Here is a 20,506-nt window from a genome sequence, read left to right as displayed (position 1 = left end):
GAGGTTTGAACCACAAAACCTCCAGAAAATTGGGGCAGGTAGACCTGGCTGTAACTACCAGGATCGTGTGCTTTTGTGGCATGTGATTGCCCAACATCCATGGGAATCCTCCCATATAAAAAATGTGAAGCCTGGTGGAAATGTGCATTTAAACATGGACTTGTTCTGGCTGTGGATACCTGTTCTGGGCTCTCTGATGTTAGCGGAAATTGTGTGGACTCTACCCATTGATCAGGACCAGTGGCTGAGGCCTGAGGATGTGGAGCTGGCTGAGGTTTGTGGGTGGACGACTGTCTTTATACCGAAATAGGAAATTATATGATACACAGAAATGTTGTGCTAAAACATATTTAATTACATGATAATGAATGTCTCTTTTATTGTTCAGTTCAATTAGTTTACCTAGTCCAGACTGTAAAATAAAGTTTATAATATCCTTTCAGTTAAAAAGGAATAATATTGTGGGTATTTGATTTTAATGGAATCAGTTACAAAGTGGTATCTACAACATAATGCAGGCGGTTTCTTACCTATATCACAAATAACAGTTTATGCATAGATCAATTGTTTTCCACAAAAAAAAAGCAGATTCTTTAAGTATAACATGATAAGAAGAATATGCAATTGGGGCTGCAAGTAACAATTATTTTCATTATCAAATAATCTGCCGATAATTTTTAGAAATTAATCAATTGATCCCTCAATAATAAAATGTGAAAAAATTGTGAAAAATGCTCATTCCAGTTGTCTACAACCCATAGTGATGTCTTTTAATTGCTTCTTTTGTCCAAACAGCAGTCCAAAACCCAAAGCCTCTTCATTAACATCATGAAGATTTGCTCTTCACATTTAAAAAGCTGGAACCAGCAAATGTTTGACATTTTTGCTTGAAAATGTAATGTATCGACTAATCGTTGCAGCTCTATATGCAAAGCAACCAGAATTAGTGCTAATACAATTTCTCTGAATTAACCTCAACATTACTGGCATGACATAAAAACTAAATATGTGAGCATCCCTCTAGCTCTTAATTACAGCTCCTTTCATTAATCCACTGCTCAATTATCTTGAAATCCTTTTCTAATCTGTCTCCCTCTTCACTGTTGATTGACTGTACATTTAATAAGTCGGATCAATGAGGGATAATCCTGACTCTTCATCTGTCTCCTTCATGAATTGAACTGAAAGAGAGAAATCTGCCCTGGTGGCAACACAATTTAGTTGTGGTAATTCAGGGGGAAAGGATTTGTATAACTAATATAAAGTGCATCTGGAAGAAAAAAACAATAGCTTTAACCTCACATCATCATATTCCAATACTGTTAGAGAAAAAAAACAACAGAAAACACTATTTGCAGATGCATTTTCGACGTCTTGTCGAGACCTGTGCCTCTTGACCTGAGTATCCTCTCAACAACAGGGCTACCTCAGGAGGTTTTACAACCTGAACCCCAGAGGCAGAGTGTCGGGAAGAAGTATCAGGTCCACGTCAGCCGTGGAGGAGAAGATCAGAGAGATGCAGAACTTCTTTGGTCTGAGAGAGACAGGTCGTCTGGACCATCACACCCTGGATGTGATGAGGGAGCCCAGGTGTGGTGTTCCAGATGTGGAAAACTTCAGCTTTTACCCAGGAAAGCCTAAATGGAAGAACCCCACCATCACATACATGTGAGATGTTTCATGGTATCTCAGAAAAAAGCTTGTTGTCATATTGTAAAACGATGAATATAAACAAAAACATGTTGATTATTTTTTTTATTTTTAGATTTCATTTTAAATGTTACTGTTGCTGCTGCCGTGGAGCTCGTTGCTCACACTATGTTGTGTTTGTGTGTCCATGCGGGCAGGATTGCCAAATACACCCCAGACATGAAGAGAGAGGATGTAGAAAAGTCACTTCGTTCAGCCCTGAAGCTGTGGAGTGACGCAGCACCGCTGAGGTTCATCAAAGTCAACCATGGCAAAGCTGATATAGTCTTCTCCTTCGCTCGCAGAAGTAAATCTGAAAACCACTTCTGAACAATTAATATGATGGTTAAGATACGCTCAACATAGAATTCCTGATTAGTAATTAGTGTAAAATAGATTCTTTGTAAATCCTGTCTTAATCGTAGTGTGAAGAAGTGTCTTTTCTTCTGCAGCCCATGGAGATTTCTTTCCCTTTGATGGACCCCGGGGTGTGCTGGCTCATGCCTTTCAGCCAGGAGAGGGCTTAGGAGGAGACGTGCACTTTGATGAGGATGAAACATGGACAGCGGGGAGGCAAGGTTTGTAACAAACACTCTGTTTTTATCCCCCTCCTGAATACCCAGTCTCCTCTGATTGGTCAGCTCACACATGCCGGGCCCAGCAACACTAACAACAACATATCAGCTGTGCTAAATTAATTATTTCCAGCCAAACTAGCCGCAAGGCATAAATCATGCAAATGTGTGACTCTGTGACATCGTGTGATGTCACAAAGTCACTGAATTAAAGGCGAGACTACTGACGAGTCGTTTGAAGAGCAGTGTTTCCTGTGGGAGAGAGGAGCTTCTGTTGATGTGAACTTTGAGTTAAGGACAAATTGAAAAAGCATAATAGGTCTCCTCTAAACCCCTTCAAACTACACCCCAATCAGTGTCACAGGTGCAAAATGTGTCATAGTATGTATATTTAGGAAGAAAATCCTGTTGTCCTTTGTACACTCTGCCTTTTGTGGCGGGGTTTAAATGCATGTTGCTGCTGCTTCAAATGTGTGTAAACCTGTTGCACACCACAGGAAACATGTTGCTCAAACCAGAAACCATAGCAAAACAATCCACACCATTTTCAGATTGAACTTGCCCCAGGTGTCTCATGTCAACTGATTGAAAACACTCCTATGACATCATCAGAGGGGTGTGGCCAAAAGTGCAACATTTCTGGAAGTTTCAGTCAATTTACCTGTCAAATGGTCTAACAGGATATTTTCTGTTCCTGCATTTCAGGTTACAGTCTGTTCGCTGTTGCGGCTCATGAGCTTGGCCACTCGCTGGGTTTGACTCACTCAAAAGACCCCTCCGCCATCATGTACCCTAATTACAGGCATCGCAGCAGTACTCAGTACTCTCTATCCAAAGATGATGTGCTCGGGATCCAAACACTGTACGGTGAGGAACTTAAAAATTGGATATAAAATGACTGAAGAATAGTGCACCATTATGCGCAATGTTATATTAAATGCATGTTTCAATGTTTCCTAGGAAAACCTATAGGAAAAGTGGAAACACAACCAGCCCCCAAAAAGTGTGACCCCAACTTTTCCTTCGATGCAGCAGTTATGATCGGAAATGAGATTGTTTTCTTTAAAGACAGGTACGACGTGTTTTAAATGACTGCACAAGAGCTTCAGTATGTTTGAGCTGCAACTGAGTCTGCTTACTATGTCAACCTATAGGCACATGTGGATGAGAACAACACAGACAACGTACTGGAATCGCCTGAGAGAGAGCCTCAGCAGCACATATTTACCGAGCATCAGCTCTCATGTTGATGCCGCTTATGACATCCCTGCCAAAGGCGTGGCGTACATATTCACTGGTAGAGTAATGGGCAGTCTGCAAAGCATCACTTAGGTCTTGTCAGCATGACATGGCTCGATTTCCAGCCGGGGAACACAACGTCGCACCCAAATTACAGCCTTGTGCAACTTAAGTGTTGCAGTTCATGCAAGAGGCTCATTGAGTTTGGCAGCACTTGTGGTATGTTTCTGTTTTTCATAGTGTCCAAAAATGTAGTGACACGGCTGTGTTTTTCCAGGTCATAAGTACTGGGTGGTTCAACAGCTTAAGATGAAAAGTCATACTGGCTCCATCTCTGAGTACGGCTTCTCTTCCAGAGTCAAGCAGGTTGACGCTGCTGTGCATGTCAGTGAATATGGGAAAACAGTCTTCTTCATAGGAGAGCTTTATTACAGGTAACTTCTTTTGGTGCCAACTTGTTTCACATTTAAAGGGACAGTTCACCCCAAAATGAAAGATACATATTATGCCTCGTGCCTAAAATGTTTTGGTGTGAGTAGCCGAGTCTTGGAGACATCGGCTGTAGGGATGTCTACCTTCTCTCAAATATAATGGAACTAGACCTTGTTGTGAGCAGTTTTATGTAGAGATTATTTTCTTTCTACCAAAGTATACCATATCACCACTCATGGACTTGAGGCTAATGATTGTGTGCGACATTAACGGTGTCCTCGGATGAGCTGTAACATTAGCTTGCTTAGTTAGCCTCTCGTCCATGAGCAGATGCAGTTGCGCAGACCTCGTTGTGAGGTTTGTTTCCTGTAGGTTCTAATTTCTTTCTGCCAAACTGCACCCGCCAACCGTATCACCACACAGACAGAAACTGCATCTACTCATGGACAAGGCTAGCTATCTAAGCTTACCAAGCACGCTTATGTTACATCTCATCTGAGGAGGACATCCCGCACTGTCACAAACACGAGCCTCTCGTCCATGAGCTGATGCATATTTTCCTCTGTGCGGTGATGTGTTTATGGTAGTTTGGTAGATAGACAATGATCCCTAAACTGCCCAGCACAAGATGTAGTTCCAGTATATTCGCGATATGGAAGATGTCTCTATGGCCGATATCTCCAAAACTCTGCAACTCACACGAAAACAGTCTAGATGTAAAATAGCTTTACAGGTAAGAAAGAAATAAGTATTTTTGATTTGAGGGTAAACTGTCCCTTTAAAATGATTTTCTGTTTTGATCATATATTTTTACATGAAAGAAAACACAATGGAAAACTAAATTTATTAATAAATCCATTATTATGTATATGTACTGTCCGTTCAAAGTAAATCAGCATGTACTGTCCCTTCACCCAAAGAGCAAATTAAGTCTGATCTGGAAAAATCCTTTTAAAAGATTTAACTGGATGAACAACATTGAACAACAGTGTTCTCTTTACTGACATTTCCACACTGAAAATTAGTTTATTTGAACGATCCACTCTCAGGTATGATGAGCGCAGCAGAAGGATGGACCCAGGCTTCCCCAGACTCATTCAGTCAGACTGGCCCGGAGTCCCGAAAAGGGTCGACGCCGCCTTCAAGTTACATGGTAAAGAGGGAAAACAGTAACAGTTTATGGTCATGAACTTTGTATAATGTGGACCTAAGGAGCTGGACACAAATAGAAAACAGCTGAAATAGAAGTTGTAATTTCTTCTTTTTACCGTGTTTAGGTGGCAGACGGGTGGGGTTTACCGCACTGGACACACTTTTATACTGAAAACACCATTCGGCCCATTTTTAGAACAATGTGTTACCCAAGTATAACTCCTCTGTTAACAGCTAGACTTTCATGTGCACATTTCATCTGATTTGCTTTGAAACAACATGAGGACATGAGACATTTTTTGTATGATGTTCTGTTGACAGGTAGCATCTTCCTCTTCAGTGGGGCAAAATCCTACCAGTACGACTTCAGACAAAACCGGGTGGTGAACGTGATCTCGGCAAATTCCTGGCTAGGATGTTGATACAGTGGATACAGTGGTGGGCGAGTCACTGGGAATACATTCATTATATGGAACTCCATAATGAGAAATAATGAGAAAAGAAAGGTCATATTGTTAGACTGAGATAAAAACCATTATGTATTTGAATTAGCTAAATGTGTATACCTGTATGTAAATGACATCTATGATGCCCTGCTGAGCACAATAGCCCTTATGTGCAAGGATGTACAAGTACAGAGGTCTTATAATGTGAATATCAAGTGCACTGTGTATCATTTCTTTAAATATCGTTTGTATTAAGCTGTACATTCAAAATGTACATTTAATTTAGCTTACTTTGTTTATAACCCAAATGTACTGTGTAGGATGTCACAGTTAACATAACTTTGACTATGTTGTGAGCCTGAATAAGTAAAAAACAGGATGTGTCTTAATAAATTGAAATGTCATTTTGGTTGATAAATCTGAAAATGCTTTTGTACAACACAGTTGTTTCATCTTTGCCCTTTCAAGGCAGAGGTGCACGTATTCATATTCCATACTTAGAGTCAATAAAAGCAACAATACACCAGTTTAAACATACTTACTTCATAACTTGAGTAAAAGATGCTCATGCTGGGTTCTGAAGGTCTTAATCTGCAAATAACCAATACAGTTACGGAATAAATGCAGTCGAGTAAAACATACAATATTTCTGAGATGTAAGGAAGTACTTGTATTAAGAAGCATAAAAGGAAAAGAATACTTAAATTGCCTCCGACTTGTATTCACAATAAGTACACTTGTACACTTGATTTTTATATTACACAAACAGATGTAAGAGTAGGCAAGTAGATGCAGATAATCAGTTTCTGACCACTCGGTCAGTTACATGAACTGAAGTGCCCCTGTGTCATTGAAATCCGAGCAAGAAAGTTTTGGCAACTTTGGCGTCCCCAAATGGCAGTGAGAGGTAGTTGCAGGGGACTTCAGTGCCTAGAAATCATGTGACGTGAGTTAACTGCACATCATGCTCATGTTTACCCACCAAACTGGACTGTGGTCACTGTACAACTGTTATCAAAAAGTACAAGAGAACACTGAAAACAACTATTTAGTCCCCTCCCCCCTCTGGTATAGGTGCTTGTCTGTACATTTTCACTGAATGTGCAAGAGGACACTGCGTTCTCTTATTCAGCTTTCATCAGGCTGTCAAAGCTGTGTTTATAAGAGGAGAGTGGATGGGAAGAAGACAACGTTTTAACAAGATGTCTCCAGCTGATTTGGGGATTTTGGTGCTGCTGGCTTGTTTAGCCGTGTGTCGTGCAGCACCTACCACTGCTCCAACGGTTTCACCAGAGGATGAAGACCTGGCTCAGGTAAGGCAGCAAATAGTCTGCAGAAATATAAGCAATGAAAAACTGTCTGGATTAACTAGGTGACAACATGTTGTGTTTAAACCACTCTGAAAACTAAATATGTCAGAGGCTGCAAAATGAGTCTTGAAATTCTTGGAATTAAGCTCTGTCATAGATTTGATGAAACATGAGTCATATGCAATAAAATCATCTCTCTTGTGCTGATGTTAGGCATACCTTTTTGGCTTCTACTCTGACGTTGGGATGACAAACTCCTCAGCTAGAAGCCTCTCTATCTCAAACTTCACTGAGGACCTACAGGCCATGCAGGCTTTCTTTGGCCTGGAGGTATTCGCAATGAATGACAGATTTTACTTATGTTTGCCCTCTTGTAATCAACGAAAAGGATTCATACGAGATAACATACAGCAAAATGTTAACACTTTTCAAACCTCACTTAGGTGACTGGTGTCTTGAATAACGAGACTGTTGAGGTGATGAAGGCACCTCGCTGTGGTGTGTCAGACATCAGCCGATACGGACACTTCTCCGGGAAGCCCAGATGGAGAAAAAGGCTAATCACATACAGGTGACTGGAAGTTACATGCAACGCCTCAGTCACATGATTGCATTTTTACAGTATAAACAGAAATGTGATAGTCATGATGACGTATAATATGATTCGAACAGGATCACTCAGTATACTCCAGATCTGAGCAGGAGTCAGGTGGACGCAACCATTGCTCAGGCCTTCCAGCTCTACAGCGATGTCATCCCACTGGATTTTACACAGATCAACCGTGGCACTGCGGACATCATGATCCTCTTCAAGGGTGGATGTGAGTCTGGATTAGACAAGAGCTTTTTAAACACAGCCTTGATAAAAATAACCTTTGCCCCCCTTTGTTCTTGTCAGTGTCCCCAGCTGATCTTTACAGGAATCCTTGTTATCCTTGCATACAATTATAGACTCTGAAAACTATAGATTACATTATCTTCTTTGTCCCATTGTAGATCACGGGGACTTTTACCCTTTTGATGGGGCGGGTGGTGTTTTGGCTCATGCTAACTCTCCTGGTCAGAATCAGGGAGGGGACACGCACTTTGATGATGATGAAACCTGGACTCTTACCCGAAGAGGTAAATATACTCTGCTCCGTCCACTGGGGAAAAACAATATCATCTGTACAGATCCCTTTATAGCAGTTTAGTTGTTCAGTGCATGAGGAAAAAATAAAGCCCACAGCTGGAAAAAAACAACTTCTAACACTAAAACTATTTTAAGGCAACTGTCTTCACTCAAGAAACAGCCTTGACTCTTTCGAAATAAGCCAAATAAACATCCTAGAATCTTTTAAGATAATTTACTTTTCTTCTTAAGAAAAAAATGAATCTGTGAGTTTTAGAAGCAAAAAGGTGAGAACCTGTGAACCTAATTTGTCATTATTTGGGTGCTTGAAAATGAAACGGCTGCAACTGAAAATAAAAATGCTCAATCTCAAGGCTCCAAGACAGTTTCCTTGAAATTAGGAGTTTCCTCACCTACTTTTACAGTCTATATTTTCAGCACAATTTTCACAATAGTTTTATAATAAGTTTTTTCTCTGTTACAGAACAGATGTACTGCAGATAAAGTATATATTTATATGTCTGACTAGATTCATGTAATTGTTGTGTTGAGGTGTGAATCTCCTGCTGGTGGCGGCCCACGAGTTCGGCCATGCTCTGGGCCTGGATCACTCCAGGGACAGGCGAGCACTAATGTTCCCCACTTACCAATACGTCAACACAAATGGATACAGGCTGCCAGACGATGACAGGCGTGGGGTTCAAGCCCTTTATGGTGAGCAAGGACAGCACGTTCCATGTAATGACTCACATTAATGTTGGATTATTAAATTATGGTGAGACATTCTTCTGCTAAAACAATCAGTCCAGATATGCAGGGCGAAAGCCAAGCTGAATTTTTTTACTTCATATTTGGCTTATGACAGAATCTTCCATTCGACCACATCAATTAAACTGGATCCAGTTTATATTAATGTGGTTCATATCCCTGACAGATTTAACTGATTTAAACATGAGTTTAAGGCCCAAGCATTAACAAAAGTGCATCTTGTAGTTATTTATGGTGACAATCTTTCTTGCTAATCCATCTTTCAGGCAGCCGCCAAGCAGTGCCCACACCAAAACCTAAACCACCTCCTCGACCAGAGCCTGAACCAGAACCAGAGCCAGAGGACCCAACAGAGGATCCAAACATAGGTCCCAACCCCAAAGATGAGCAGTGCAGCCGCAGTCTGGTGTTTGACGCTGCCACCTCCATCAGGGGAGACCTGTACTTCTTCAAAAACGGGTACATTTGATAATCATCTTGTTCATGTGTGACAAATATTGTAATATGTAATAATCTTGTGACATTTTCATTTCAAATCGTTACTAGATACTACTGGAGGAAGGGTTCATCAGGACTCCGTTTAATTAAAGTGAACACGAAATGGTCACGAATCGACTATGTTGATGCTGCCTATGAAGTCCCAAGCAAAGATTTGGTCCATCTGTTTGAAGGTAAGTTTCAAATGCTTTGGTTATGGATGTTGAAAACTCAATTCAATGAATACTGTGAAACAGGTGATATCCTCCAACCAACTGATTCTCTGCAGGTAATCAATACTGGGGCATAAGAGCTTATGCAAAGACAATAATCCCAGGCTATCCAAAGTCTCTCACGGCCCTCGGTCTGCCCTCTTCAGTCAGAAAGGTAGATGCAGCCGTCTACGTGCCAAGTACTGGAAAAACACTCATTTTTGTGAAAAGCCAGTACTGGAGGTGAGTTTTGGTCATGAACAGGTCTTTATGTTTTTTAACAAGGCACATACTCTGTAGTAGATAAAATGTAAAAATGAATCAGTGATATATTTATTGCGTACAACTACACACATACAAAGCTTTTGTGATAGTTTCTATTTGTTTCTCTTGCAGTTATGATGACCGCAGAAACCAAATGGACATCGGATACCCACGATACATCACTTGGGATTTCCCTGGCATAGGCTCCAAAGTGGATGCCGCATTTGCGAATTACGGTGAGAGACGTTATTCACTTTACTTGTTTAACCCAAGTCAAGTCACCTGTAGTTTCTGTAAGGACAGAACATTATCACCGTAATCAGTATTTTTACAGCTATCAAAAGAACAGCTTGACAGTTTCACTTACCTGCTTTCTTGCTGAGAATTAGATGAGAAAAATAGTGACCACCAGACATGGGTCTGCTCGTTAGATATGAAGCTACAGCCAGGAGTTGGTTAGCTTAACTTAGATTGAAGGTGCAATATGTAAGATTTGGCCATCTTTTGAATTCATACTCCAAACAAATACCAGACAACATATTATATTATACTCAGTTAGCCATGTAACCACTAGTTGCATGGCTAACTGAGCTAACTAGCTAACGGCAGCAACAGTTAACAGCAGTGGTCCTGACTGGGAGCTCAGAATGGTATTATAAGACAGGATGGTCCAGTGTTAGCTGGTTAGCATGCTAACTTAAGTACACACCTCTGGAACGCAATACTTAGTCTTCTTTGGCATTATGTCAAAACTGTTATTTCTTCATATTCTGTTGGTAATTTTAACCAGTCATTGATTAAAGAGAGGTTATAGGGTAGACTATTTCCTCAAACTTAAAAAATTGCTCAAATGACAATATGTGAAAGGTCTCACATTGACAAACCCACAGAGAATTCCTGCCATATAAAGTCTAGAAGTGTATTTTGGGTTTTATGGGCCACAACTTTAAAGTTTTAGTTCACTCACACCGCCACCGTTAACCTAGTTTCCAGCAACTGGCTGCTGTTTTTAAAAAAAAAAAAAAAGCTCCAATAAACCCACTGCGCCCTATGTCTAACACCAAACAGCAGACAGACACAGTTAGTGATTAGCTGGTGACCACAGTGGAGCAGTTAGCAGCTAAAGACAGTTGGTGGAGACCAAAAACAGAGCGAAAAGGAGAGTTAATATTCAACGTACATTCATTTAGGTGGCAGGAAACATGACTCTAAATTAATCATAATGTTGGTTTCTATAAGAGACTGTTCACTCCAAAATCAAAAATACATAGCCTATTTTTTTTTCAAATATTTTCTTTTGACACTTTCGAAGCACCAAAAGCTGAGAGTGCAATCTAGTTTCATTACATTCCAGAGAGGGCAGACACCTTTACGACACACATTAGAAACATGAGAACTCACACCAGAACAATCCAGATGGATAAAAAGCACTGCAAGTAAGAGGAAAAATATTTGTTGATTTTGGGGTGAACTGTCCCTTTAATCGGCTGGACATATAAAAAAGCAACAGTTTGCTGACACGTTCACCAGAAGAACTTTGAGTGGCCAACTAATCACTTAATACTGCATGATTGCATATAAAATGAATCTCTCCTCCCACAGGATATCTATATTTCTCATCTGGTCCCAGACAGACTGAGTACAACCTGGCATACAAGAGCGTGGTGCGTGTGCTGCTCAACTACGGCTGGCTCAACTGTTACTGAGAACTCTGCGGCAGGCACGACGACACAGCTGTCTACATCCAGATGTGACCGCAGTTAGCATATCATGAAGTAAATCACGAGTAATATATTCTTATGATGTGGGGAACAGTTCTCAATGACAGATGTTGTTCTGCAAGTCTTACTGCAGCTGCTGACGCATATTGCAAATACTCTAGAAGGCAAAGGTCAGTGAGTGATTATCTTTCGATCAATTCTGTAAATAATCCTTGACCTGCTTAAAAATGTTTCTGTAAAATGTTTTTTCTGTATGGAAATTGCAAAATAATGTACTGATGGTGAATGTATTTGAGATGTTGAGTCATTTCAGTGATGATAAATTGCACAATTTTGAGTGTAATATGAGGGGTCCTCTGAACACGTCCCGGGCTGGCAAATAAATGTGAAAAAAGACTTATGCAAGAGCTACCATACAATTTCTCCATCGTCTTTAATTCTTAAGCGAAAACAACTTGTGTTACAATGAAAAAAAGCAAACAATTTACACCATCATTTGTTTTTCATCATGTCTCTGTTATGTTCAGAAGTACTCCTGTGTTTTGTGTGGGTGCTGCAATTTTAGAACTAGTACCACAGGGCTTTTTAGGTCAACTTTGGCCACATGAGCGGTGACTCGATAAAGAAAGAGAGCTGAGTCACTACTGTTTTCATGAATGTGGCTAAAATAAGGATTTTATAGTTTAGTGATGCATGCGTCCAGGCAGTACAGTCCCGGATGAGGCACAAAACAAACCAAGGAGGTGAACAAGAAAAGGGGAGCTTTGAAGGGCTGGTTCACCCAAATTACAGCCAAATTAACTTCATCTCTTACCTGTAATGGTATCCAATTATTTCGTTTTTATTTACTGAGGTATTAAAATATCGATCACTAGAATTTCTGCTTCTACCTGAATACAATGGAGGTGACAGGACTTTATTAGTGTCATCGTCGCAGGATTACACAACAGCGAAATCTCTTTACCGAATGTGTCCCCATACTCCAGATAATAGCCAGAACACACTGTCAGCATTTGTTTTTGTGACTATTACTCCAGTGGAAAACTGTCCACACAATTCACAAAGTTACACCTCCATTGTAAGAGGCAGAAATCTCAACGTCAGCAGAGAAAACCAACCAACCAACACTATCTGCATGGCTATTTACCACAAGGAGTAAGTGAGAAAATACTTTATTGTAATTTGGGTGAACCAACCCTTTATTTAGTCATTTTGGTGGTCTTAATACTGATTAGAAGAGATAACTGCTTAAATCAAATTGAAGGGAGGGCTAGACCTTCTATTGCCTGCTAACACGTCAAAGTGACAGAAATCAGGCAGTAACTCAAGTGTAATTTAGTTTGCAGATGTTGACATTCCAGTTAACAGCCAATGAGATCAGTTTGACCTCATTTCTGTCAGTCACCCATGAATTTAGAGGACTTTTTGTTGCGCTGTGGTTGTAGGTGTGGCATATTTGTGCTCCTCAAGATGTCCTTGTAAACTTATTTTGTTCTCTGCACGTAAAACAACCACGCAAACATTTTAGGTCTGTACCACATACTGTCAATCATTTTGCAATGATGAGTGATGAGAAAAGATATCATTTGGAATAAAGAAGATCTAATAAAATCAGAATGTGATCCCAGTAATCTTAGCCCTAAAGAGTTTTCCAGGAAACCAAGTTATGTTAACAACTGCTGAGGCAGAAGCCGTCTATACAAGTGTGAGCTAGTACTTAGTACCTCCAGATATCCTGTGACCTGAATGACAGAGAATTCAGAGGAACTGTTAAAGCGCTCTGACTCCAGGTATCTGAAGAGGAACGATTCATTTACTTAAAGAGAGCAGTGGACAACAGCAATGAAATGGCTACAACCACTACTGGAAGGCTTCCTGTCTGTCAAAGAATAGATTTCAAAATCCTGCTGTTGGTTTATAAAGCACTGAATGGTTTTGGGCCAAAATACATTTCTGATCTGCTGCTACATTATGAACCATCCAGACCTCTGAGGTCGTCAGGTACAGGTCTGTTTTCAGTCCCTAGAGTCAAAACTAAACATGGAGAAGCAGCGTTCAGTTATTATGCACCACATATCTCGAACAAACTCCCAGAAAACTGCAGGTCTGCCCCAACTCTCACCTCTTTCAGATCAAGGCTGAAGACCTTTCTGTTTGCCACTGCCTTTCATTGAAGCAATGATGCTTTTACTCTTCAGTCTTGTCTCCTTTAAACCTAACCTTCTATTTCAGCTTATTTTCCAATTTTTTAACTGGTGGAAAACAGGTGTTTTCACTGTCTGGTCTCAAATGACTGCAGGTCTTGTACATTTGACAGGCTGATTTCTATATGCTCAAATCGATGCTCTAGGATCAGTGTATATCCAGAAAACAGAGCTGTAAGCTGTAAGCTGCCTTTTATTGACTGAACATCATCGTTACCTGTTCGGCGGTGTTGGAGTTCAGCACTAGCCCTCTTGATAAATCCAAGCGAACATCCAGCTCAGAAAAACACACTCTTATTTTCTCTTATGTCAAATATTTACATTTTTTCTCAAAACCACCACTAGAATCCTCCCATAAATTACTTTTAACTGTCTGAGAAGAAAAGAGACTAAATACAAACTGCCTCTATTATCACCCCATCCATATGCACTGACCTAATTTCTCATTGCCATCTACATTTGGTTTAAGAAACAGGTCAAAACATATTTGTGAAAACTGAAAATTTGCATTACACTTGACAGACATTTGTTTTGGCAACAGAGGGTTCTTTGAGTCTGTCAGACACTGTGCCAGGTTTATAAGATTACTTGTATTTTTGATTAAATTGCTGGATTTGTGACTGGATCAATGCAAAAGTCTCAAATGTAAAACTAACTACACATAAGTTACAAACTGGTGCCTACAAGGGCAATTGTAACATCTCAAATTGCACAAATCAATGACACAAGAGATGTTGAGCTGCATTACTGGACACCTGGCTTCCACATCATACACATGACCTGGAGAAAGTTTATGTACATGCGTCTTTCATTTCAAACATTTTCAGCTATGAGTCCATCGTAATAAGGGTTCATGTTTAGGTGAATGCTGATATGACTGTAATACAATATGTTTGCATATTTGGATACTTGCTAAGGGAATAGGATAATGTGGTACATGTAATGATAGCTATACAAAACAGAATAAGCACTTGGAATACATTTTGACTTTGTCAATTTAATTTAATATGGTTATTATTCATAACTATCATATAGAATTGGATAATGTTTATTGACTATTGCAATTATACAGCAAAACTTTTCTGTTCACCGGGCCTGTTTTTTTAAAAAAAATGAAGGAATTTCGAAAGATTATCCTGGCCAAACTTTCTTTTCATTCGCTCTTAAGTCAAAAACACAGGAGAGAAAACAATTAAGATCAGATTTAGAAAATCTTATTTAGAAATTTTTGTTTCTCACTTGCCTCTTGGGACTTAAAAACTGTAAGAACTGTCCCCGATAAACCCTAATAGAGTGCTGTGGGGATGATGTATTTTGTAGGGTAATCTGGAAGTTAGCATCGCTCTGGTTCCCTTAATGAAAAGCTTATGTGATCTTTGAATTGGATTTTGGATTATTGCAGAAATAAGCTCTGTGGAAAACACAAGTTTATGATACTTACACGTTTCGTTTCCAACTTTTTGAGTGTTGTGCTTGCTGCTGACCCATATACCACACAGCCATAATCTTGTGTTGATCAGCTCTGTCTGTCCCCCGTTCACTTCCAACAAGAAATCTCATTAAATTGAATACTTTCATGAACTTGTCGACCACCTTCTGAACATGTATAGCCCATATAATTTTCTCATCAAACCACAACCCCAAAAACTTTTAGTGTCTTGATTATATAACTTTGGTTTTATGTTATTTCCGCTTCTTTTGCTTGTAAAGAATATTGTCTTTGTCTTGTCAACAGGAAATTTAAAACCCCATTTATACGACCATTCCTCAGTTTTCATAATGGCACCCTGCAGTTTCTTTACAATAAATTAAAGATTTCTCTAAATCATCCACACTCCATTTCCATAAATACATCATTTATCATTATGTGAAATAATAAAGGGTTGATTATGCTTCCCTGATGTGTTCAATTTTCAACACCACATTTTTCTGAATGGTCATTTCCCATTCTAACTTGTATTACTCTCCTGTGTAAAAAGTCCTTAATCCATCCAAATATTCAACCTTTGACACCTTATTTACTGAGTCAGACTAATAATCCTTCTCCCCACATCATTTCATACACCTTCTCTATATCAAAAAAGACGGCCACTTCATTTTCTTTGTTTATCTGTGTTTTCCTTATTTCATGTTTTAAACACAAAGCTGGATCCACAGTGTGTTTCCTCTCCTGAAACCACTCTGACAGTTGTATATACTTTACCTTTTACATAATATCTTATTATTTAACAGATGTTGGATGGATAGGGAAGTCAGCGAATGAGACCAAACCAGGGACTAAACTTAAGGCAAATACAACTTTAAACCACTTCAAAATTCAATGTTCAATAAAGTTACAAAAAAAAGAAATACAAAAAAATACAAAAATAAAACAAACTAAACCGGATATCCCACGGAAGCCCTAAAGAGCCATGCATTCATACATTTTATTTCCTCCGTTTTCCCGTGATAACGGGATAATTTTCTCGAGATCTCGAGATAACGAAACTTTGTTTTCCCGAGATAACGATGTAATTTATTCGAGATCTTGAGAAAACAAAACGATAGTGTACTATATTAAATCATTGCAGTCATTTATGGAAGCCCTAAAGGGCCATGCATTCATATATTTTATTTCCTCCGTTTTCCGTGATAACAAGTTAATTTCATTTGTTTTCTCGCGATCTCGAGTTATTATCTCGAAATAACAACTGCCATTTTGCCGAGATAATGGGATAATTTTCTCGAGATAACGATATAATTAATTTGAGATCTCGAGATAATGACTGTGATATGATAGGCCTGAGATTATGGAGACGCCCAGGACCTCGTAGCTGGTCAGCTATGTAGTTAACGACGACATCAGGCTTAGATTGAGCCGCCGATATAGCTGAAGCCTTGCCAACCGTCTTTTTAGATTACGCACACTAATGTGTATATTAGAATCAGAATCAGAATCAGAATTCCTTTATTTGTCCCGCAAATGGGGAAATTTCTTAGTCACAGCAGCCAAAGGACAGTGTCACACTTAAACAATAATAAAAAGTAAAAAATAAACAATATAATAAGAGATAAGATATTATTAATTATCTGTATTATTATCTGTATTATCTTATTATTATTATTATTATTATAATTATCTGTAATAGCAAGGCATAATGCTATTTCAGCCTGTGTCAGGCCTTGATTGAAATGATATGTGACGCGGTGATCGATATGCTCCTGCTCCTCTGACATTGCTACACTGAATGATGTTCCCTGCAATGATTTAATATACTACACTATCGTTTTGTTTTTCTCAAGATCTCGAATTAATTATATCGTTATCTCGGGAAAACAAAGTTTCGTTATCTCGAGATCTCGAGAAAATGATCCTGTTATCTCTGGAAAACGGCAGTTGTTATTTCGAGATAATAACTCGAGATCGCGAGAAAACAAATGAAATTAACTCGTTATCACGGGAAAACGGAGGAAATAAAATGTATGAATGCATGGCCCTTTAGGGCTTCCGTAGATATCCGCTGAAGGTGCGCTCAGTTATAATGTCCGACCACTTCCTTTACCGATCTCCTTTATCGTCTATATTTATTTTTACATACATGTATATTTCTCCCGTCGAAACTCACATTTTGAACCATATTTCTTACCTGTTTTGTGTATACAGCTCCACAGTATAGCTCAACGCAGACATGGCTGCTGCTTGGTGGTTAACATTAGCATTTAGCCACTCGGTATGTAAACAATGCGATTAAGACGACCGAAGGTTCCGGTTGACTCACGGAAATAAACAATCCGGAGCACGACCTGAAGAAGTGGGGTTGCTGGTTTGTTGCAGTTTTACTGAGGTGTAAGTATTTGCTTCTAGCTAAACGTTACTCTTATATATTACGTCTTAGCTGCTATTAACAGTTAGCAAGTGTTAGCTAACTACACCATAACACAATATTCAGATATCCGTGCGTGTGTTGCCTCACGTTGCTGGTGTTATTGTAGCTCAGTGTATGAGGTTCTTGAAGGCAGAAGATAATACATGTTTTGTTGCTGTTTCTCTGCAGGTCTCTGTCTCCTATGGAGTCACTCAACACGTTTGAGTCTGAGATGGAGGCTGATGGGCAGGGGAACTACTCTCTGTTTCCTGCTCTGGACAGCATTGCAAGTCTGTCTGGGACTGCTGAAACTCTGGAGAGGTTGTCATTTTAAAACATGTTATTACTGTGTCATACTTTAGAAAGCGTACACTCACTGCTTATATATAGAAAACTGTGCAAGATTTAATCCATGACTCATTTAGATTACAGAGTGTGATTGCTACAGAGAAGAACATCCTATCTGTACGTGCCCAAATGAAAATCTCTGTCAATGGGTGTAGTGTTTACAGTGCTTACAGGAAATGAAATTATAATGCAACTCATATTTAATACTATGATTAAATGTCACTCCTAATCAACAGTGGCAAAGTTCTTGGCGATTCTGGACTCTATCATTAATGTTTTTGTGACTAAAGATCAATTTGGTATCAAACGATAAACACAATACCTTCCACGTTTCATTTGCATGCCATTCTTAGTTTCCTGGTACAGTTTTACTACTAAAATATGGATGAATATGTTCTCTAAAAGTAGGAAATCAATGTTACACTGGATTATACAAATCCTTTCTATTTGCAGTGAGCCACAGAGTGAAATTGCAGAGAAGCCCAACCTCACATGGCTCGATGCTGCACAGGTATCCGCCATACTCTGGTGTTATTAATAACATTTACCGTTTATCATAAAATAAGTTTTTTAGTGTGTGTGTTATTCTCCTTATTTTTATGCAGATTGTGTTGGAAGAAGCTGGACGTCCCATGCACATAAAGGAGATAAAACAGAGAATCATCGACAGGGGACTTGTTCAGTCGAAGTACAGCAAATCTCTCAGTTTACGATACATCTAAGAGCTCGTGTGCTCACTTGTTAAGCCAGGTTATGAAGCAGTCAGGATGGATTTTCTAAGTGTTCGCTGAAGGCTCAGTTTTGTCTCAATTCTGAAGTAGACTGCAAACTTACTCCTGAATCTACATTTATACCTTGCTCATCTTGCTGTTCTCTCATTGGCAGTGCAAAGTCAAGCCTGGAGGCTGTCATGTACCGTGAGGTAAGGAGGATGTTTAAGACTCAGTCTAACAGCAACCTCTGCTGTTGAGTTTAAAAGCCTGCATCTCCATTTCGCACATGCGTTGAGTTAGGTTGCCACAGGACATGCATTCATCTGTATTTCTGTTTACTACTTTTCTTTCTCCATGTTTTCCATCCTGCTTCTTTGACTTCATTTCACATTTTTAAAAAGAGACACAACAAAGGATTGCTCTGTGCCCAGGCGCAGAGGCCTTATAGCTGCTATATCTGATAATAGTAGAATTCATTTAAATTGACTCCCCCCAGCTTTTGGCAGTCAAATTTGGCTTTTCCAGGCCCATGCATTGGCATCAGTCTCACATTATGTTTCAGACACAAAAAGGCAGCAGGAGATTCAAGAGGATTGAGAACAGAAACGGAGTCTTTGCACTGCTGGTGAGTTATATGGGACACTAATGCCAATTTCACACAAAACCTGAATATAGTACTGAAAATGCATTTGACTACTGGTCATGGATTCTGGTAGGGGTGGGAATTTCTCAGCACATTATGATTTGATTTAGAGGGCTACAATGCACTTCTGATATGGCTATTGATGCATCAAAACTTTCAGAATTTTTTAAATTACATTAAAAAATAAATTTGTTTCCTCACGGTATGACCACTTGTTACTTTAAAAACATATTTGTAATGATCCGTATGTAAAATAAACAGATGAAATTACTTCCATTATCTTTGCTCACGATCAGCCATCCTCACCTAAACTCAAGAAGTCGCCGAGCTTACAACAAAAACATGACGCACATGTTTATGTCCGTTACGTTTCACCATCCAGTTGGTTCAACTGTGAGGAACGTTCAGCCCAGTTTTGCAGAAGAAGAAATAATCTTTCAAAAGAGAATCACAATGCATCTAAGAGTCAAGAATTGTTTTTCTCTTTTGCTATTCACACAGGAACTGCAGTTTGATACACATCACTGCCTGGTTTAATCAGAAAAGACACAATATATGTAGAAAATTAGATTTCAACATCATTTATCACTCCTTATATCTAATTAGAATAACCACTACACATCTTACTACTTTTACACCATCAAAGCTGAGCTCATAGTTGATTGGTGTCGGGCCTGTGTTAAATGTTGGTCAGCAGCGGGATCTTGGAGCCATATCAGACGACTCATTTTGACTAATGCATACCTGGATTCAACATTTTTTTCGTGGATCTGTGTTTCAGTTTGAAAAGATGATAAAAAGGGAATCCTACTATAGATACATTCAGTGCACAAATAATTACTTTATTTCATTTTCTTTCATTTTGAAGACCTCGTGCACATTTTGTTTTCCGTAACTTTCACTGTTTGTCATACAGCAGTTTAAGTGTAAGCTCCATCAGTGTTATTTTGTTCTGTATATTCTCATCCATCATCCTGAAGGCAACACAAGCATTAGCCTCAGGTTCCAGTGGTTGCACCCAAGAACAGATCTCTGTCTTTCTCTGCTCCTCTGTTCCCTCACAGACTGATGAGGAAAGGCAGCAGGCCCTGCAGGCCTTCACCGCCCAGTCTTTCCTCGGATCGCCGCAGCAGAACACCATCTCTAGTTCTGGCTCAGGTGCCTCGGCCCCTGCCTTCCCATCCCCCGCCAGTTCCTCCGAGCGTAAGACCAACATGAAGAGAGGTCCGCGAAAAAACCAGAACGAAAAGTACAGACTCAAGTACCTTAGACTGCGCAAAACTGCCCGGGCCATGATATTTGTGAGCAAACTATTCATTCTGTTAAAGCTATGACTAGTTTTTTTGTAGGTTCACTC

At 39.5% G+C, this 20,506-nt stretch overlaps 1 protein-coding gene across 1 annotated transcript in view; it reads left to right on the top strand.

Moving 5' to 3' along the window:
• Positions 1 to 154: 154 nt before the first annotated feature.
• Positions 155 to 20,506, top strand: part of tbrg1 (transforming growth factor beta regulator 1) — a 25,110-nt gene continuing 4,758 nt past the window's right edge. The window contains 25 exon segments of the mRNA XM_073482863.1: positions 155 to 274; positions 1,421 to 1,668; positions 1,848 to 1,996; positions 2,142 to 2,267; positions 2,970 to 3,131; positions 3,225 to 3,336; positions 3,419 to 3,561; positions 3,781 to 3,937; positions 4,985 to 5,088; positions 6,797 to 6,846; positions 7,057 to 7,173; positions 7,287 to 7,414; positions 7,516 to 7,664; positions 7,840 to 7,965; positions 8,507 to 8,668; positions 8,989 to 9,181; positions 9,269 to 9,393; positions 9,489 to 9,654; positions 9,808 to 9,911; positions 12,765 to 12,792; positions 17,635 to 17,793; positions 18,259 to 18,304; positions 18,399 to 18,481; positions 18,679 to 18,715; positions 20,214 to 20,450. Of these exon segments, the coding sequence (XP_073338964.1) occupies positions 155 to 274; positions 1,421 to 1,668; positions 1,848 to 1,996; positions 2,142 to 2,267; positions 2,970 to 3,131; positions 3,225 to 3,336; positions 3,419 to 3,561; positions 3,781 to 3,937; positions 4,985 to 5,088; positions 6,797 to 6,846; positions 7,057 to 7,173; positions 7,287 to 7,414; positions 7,516 to 7,664; positions 7,840 to 7,965; positions 8,507 to 8,668; positions 8,989 to 9,181; positions 9,269 to 9,393; positions 9,489 to 9,654; positions 9,808 to 9,911; positions 12,765 to 12,792; positions 17,635 to 17,793; positions 18,259 to 18,304; positions 18,399 to 18,481; positions 18,679 to 18,715; positions 20,214 to 20,450 (3,231 nt within the window).

This window comes from Pagrus major, chromosome 2 (assembly GCF_040436345.1).
Source record: "Pagrus major chromosome 2, Pma_NU_1.0".
Lineage (NCBI taxonomy): Eukaryota > Metazoa > Chordata > Actinopteri > Spariformes > Sparidae > Pagrus > Pagrus major.
The sequence above is the reverse complement of the archived record's forward strand: the minus strand, read 5'-3'. Positions and strand labels throughout refer to the sequence as shown.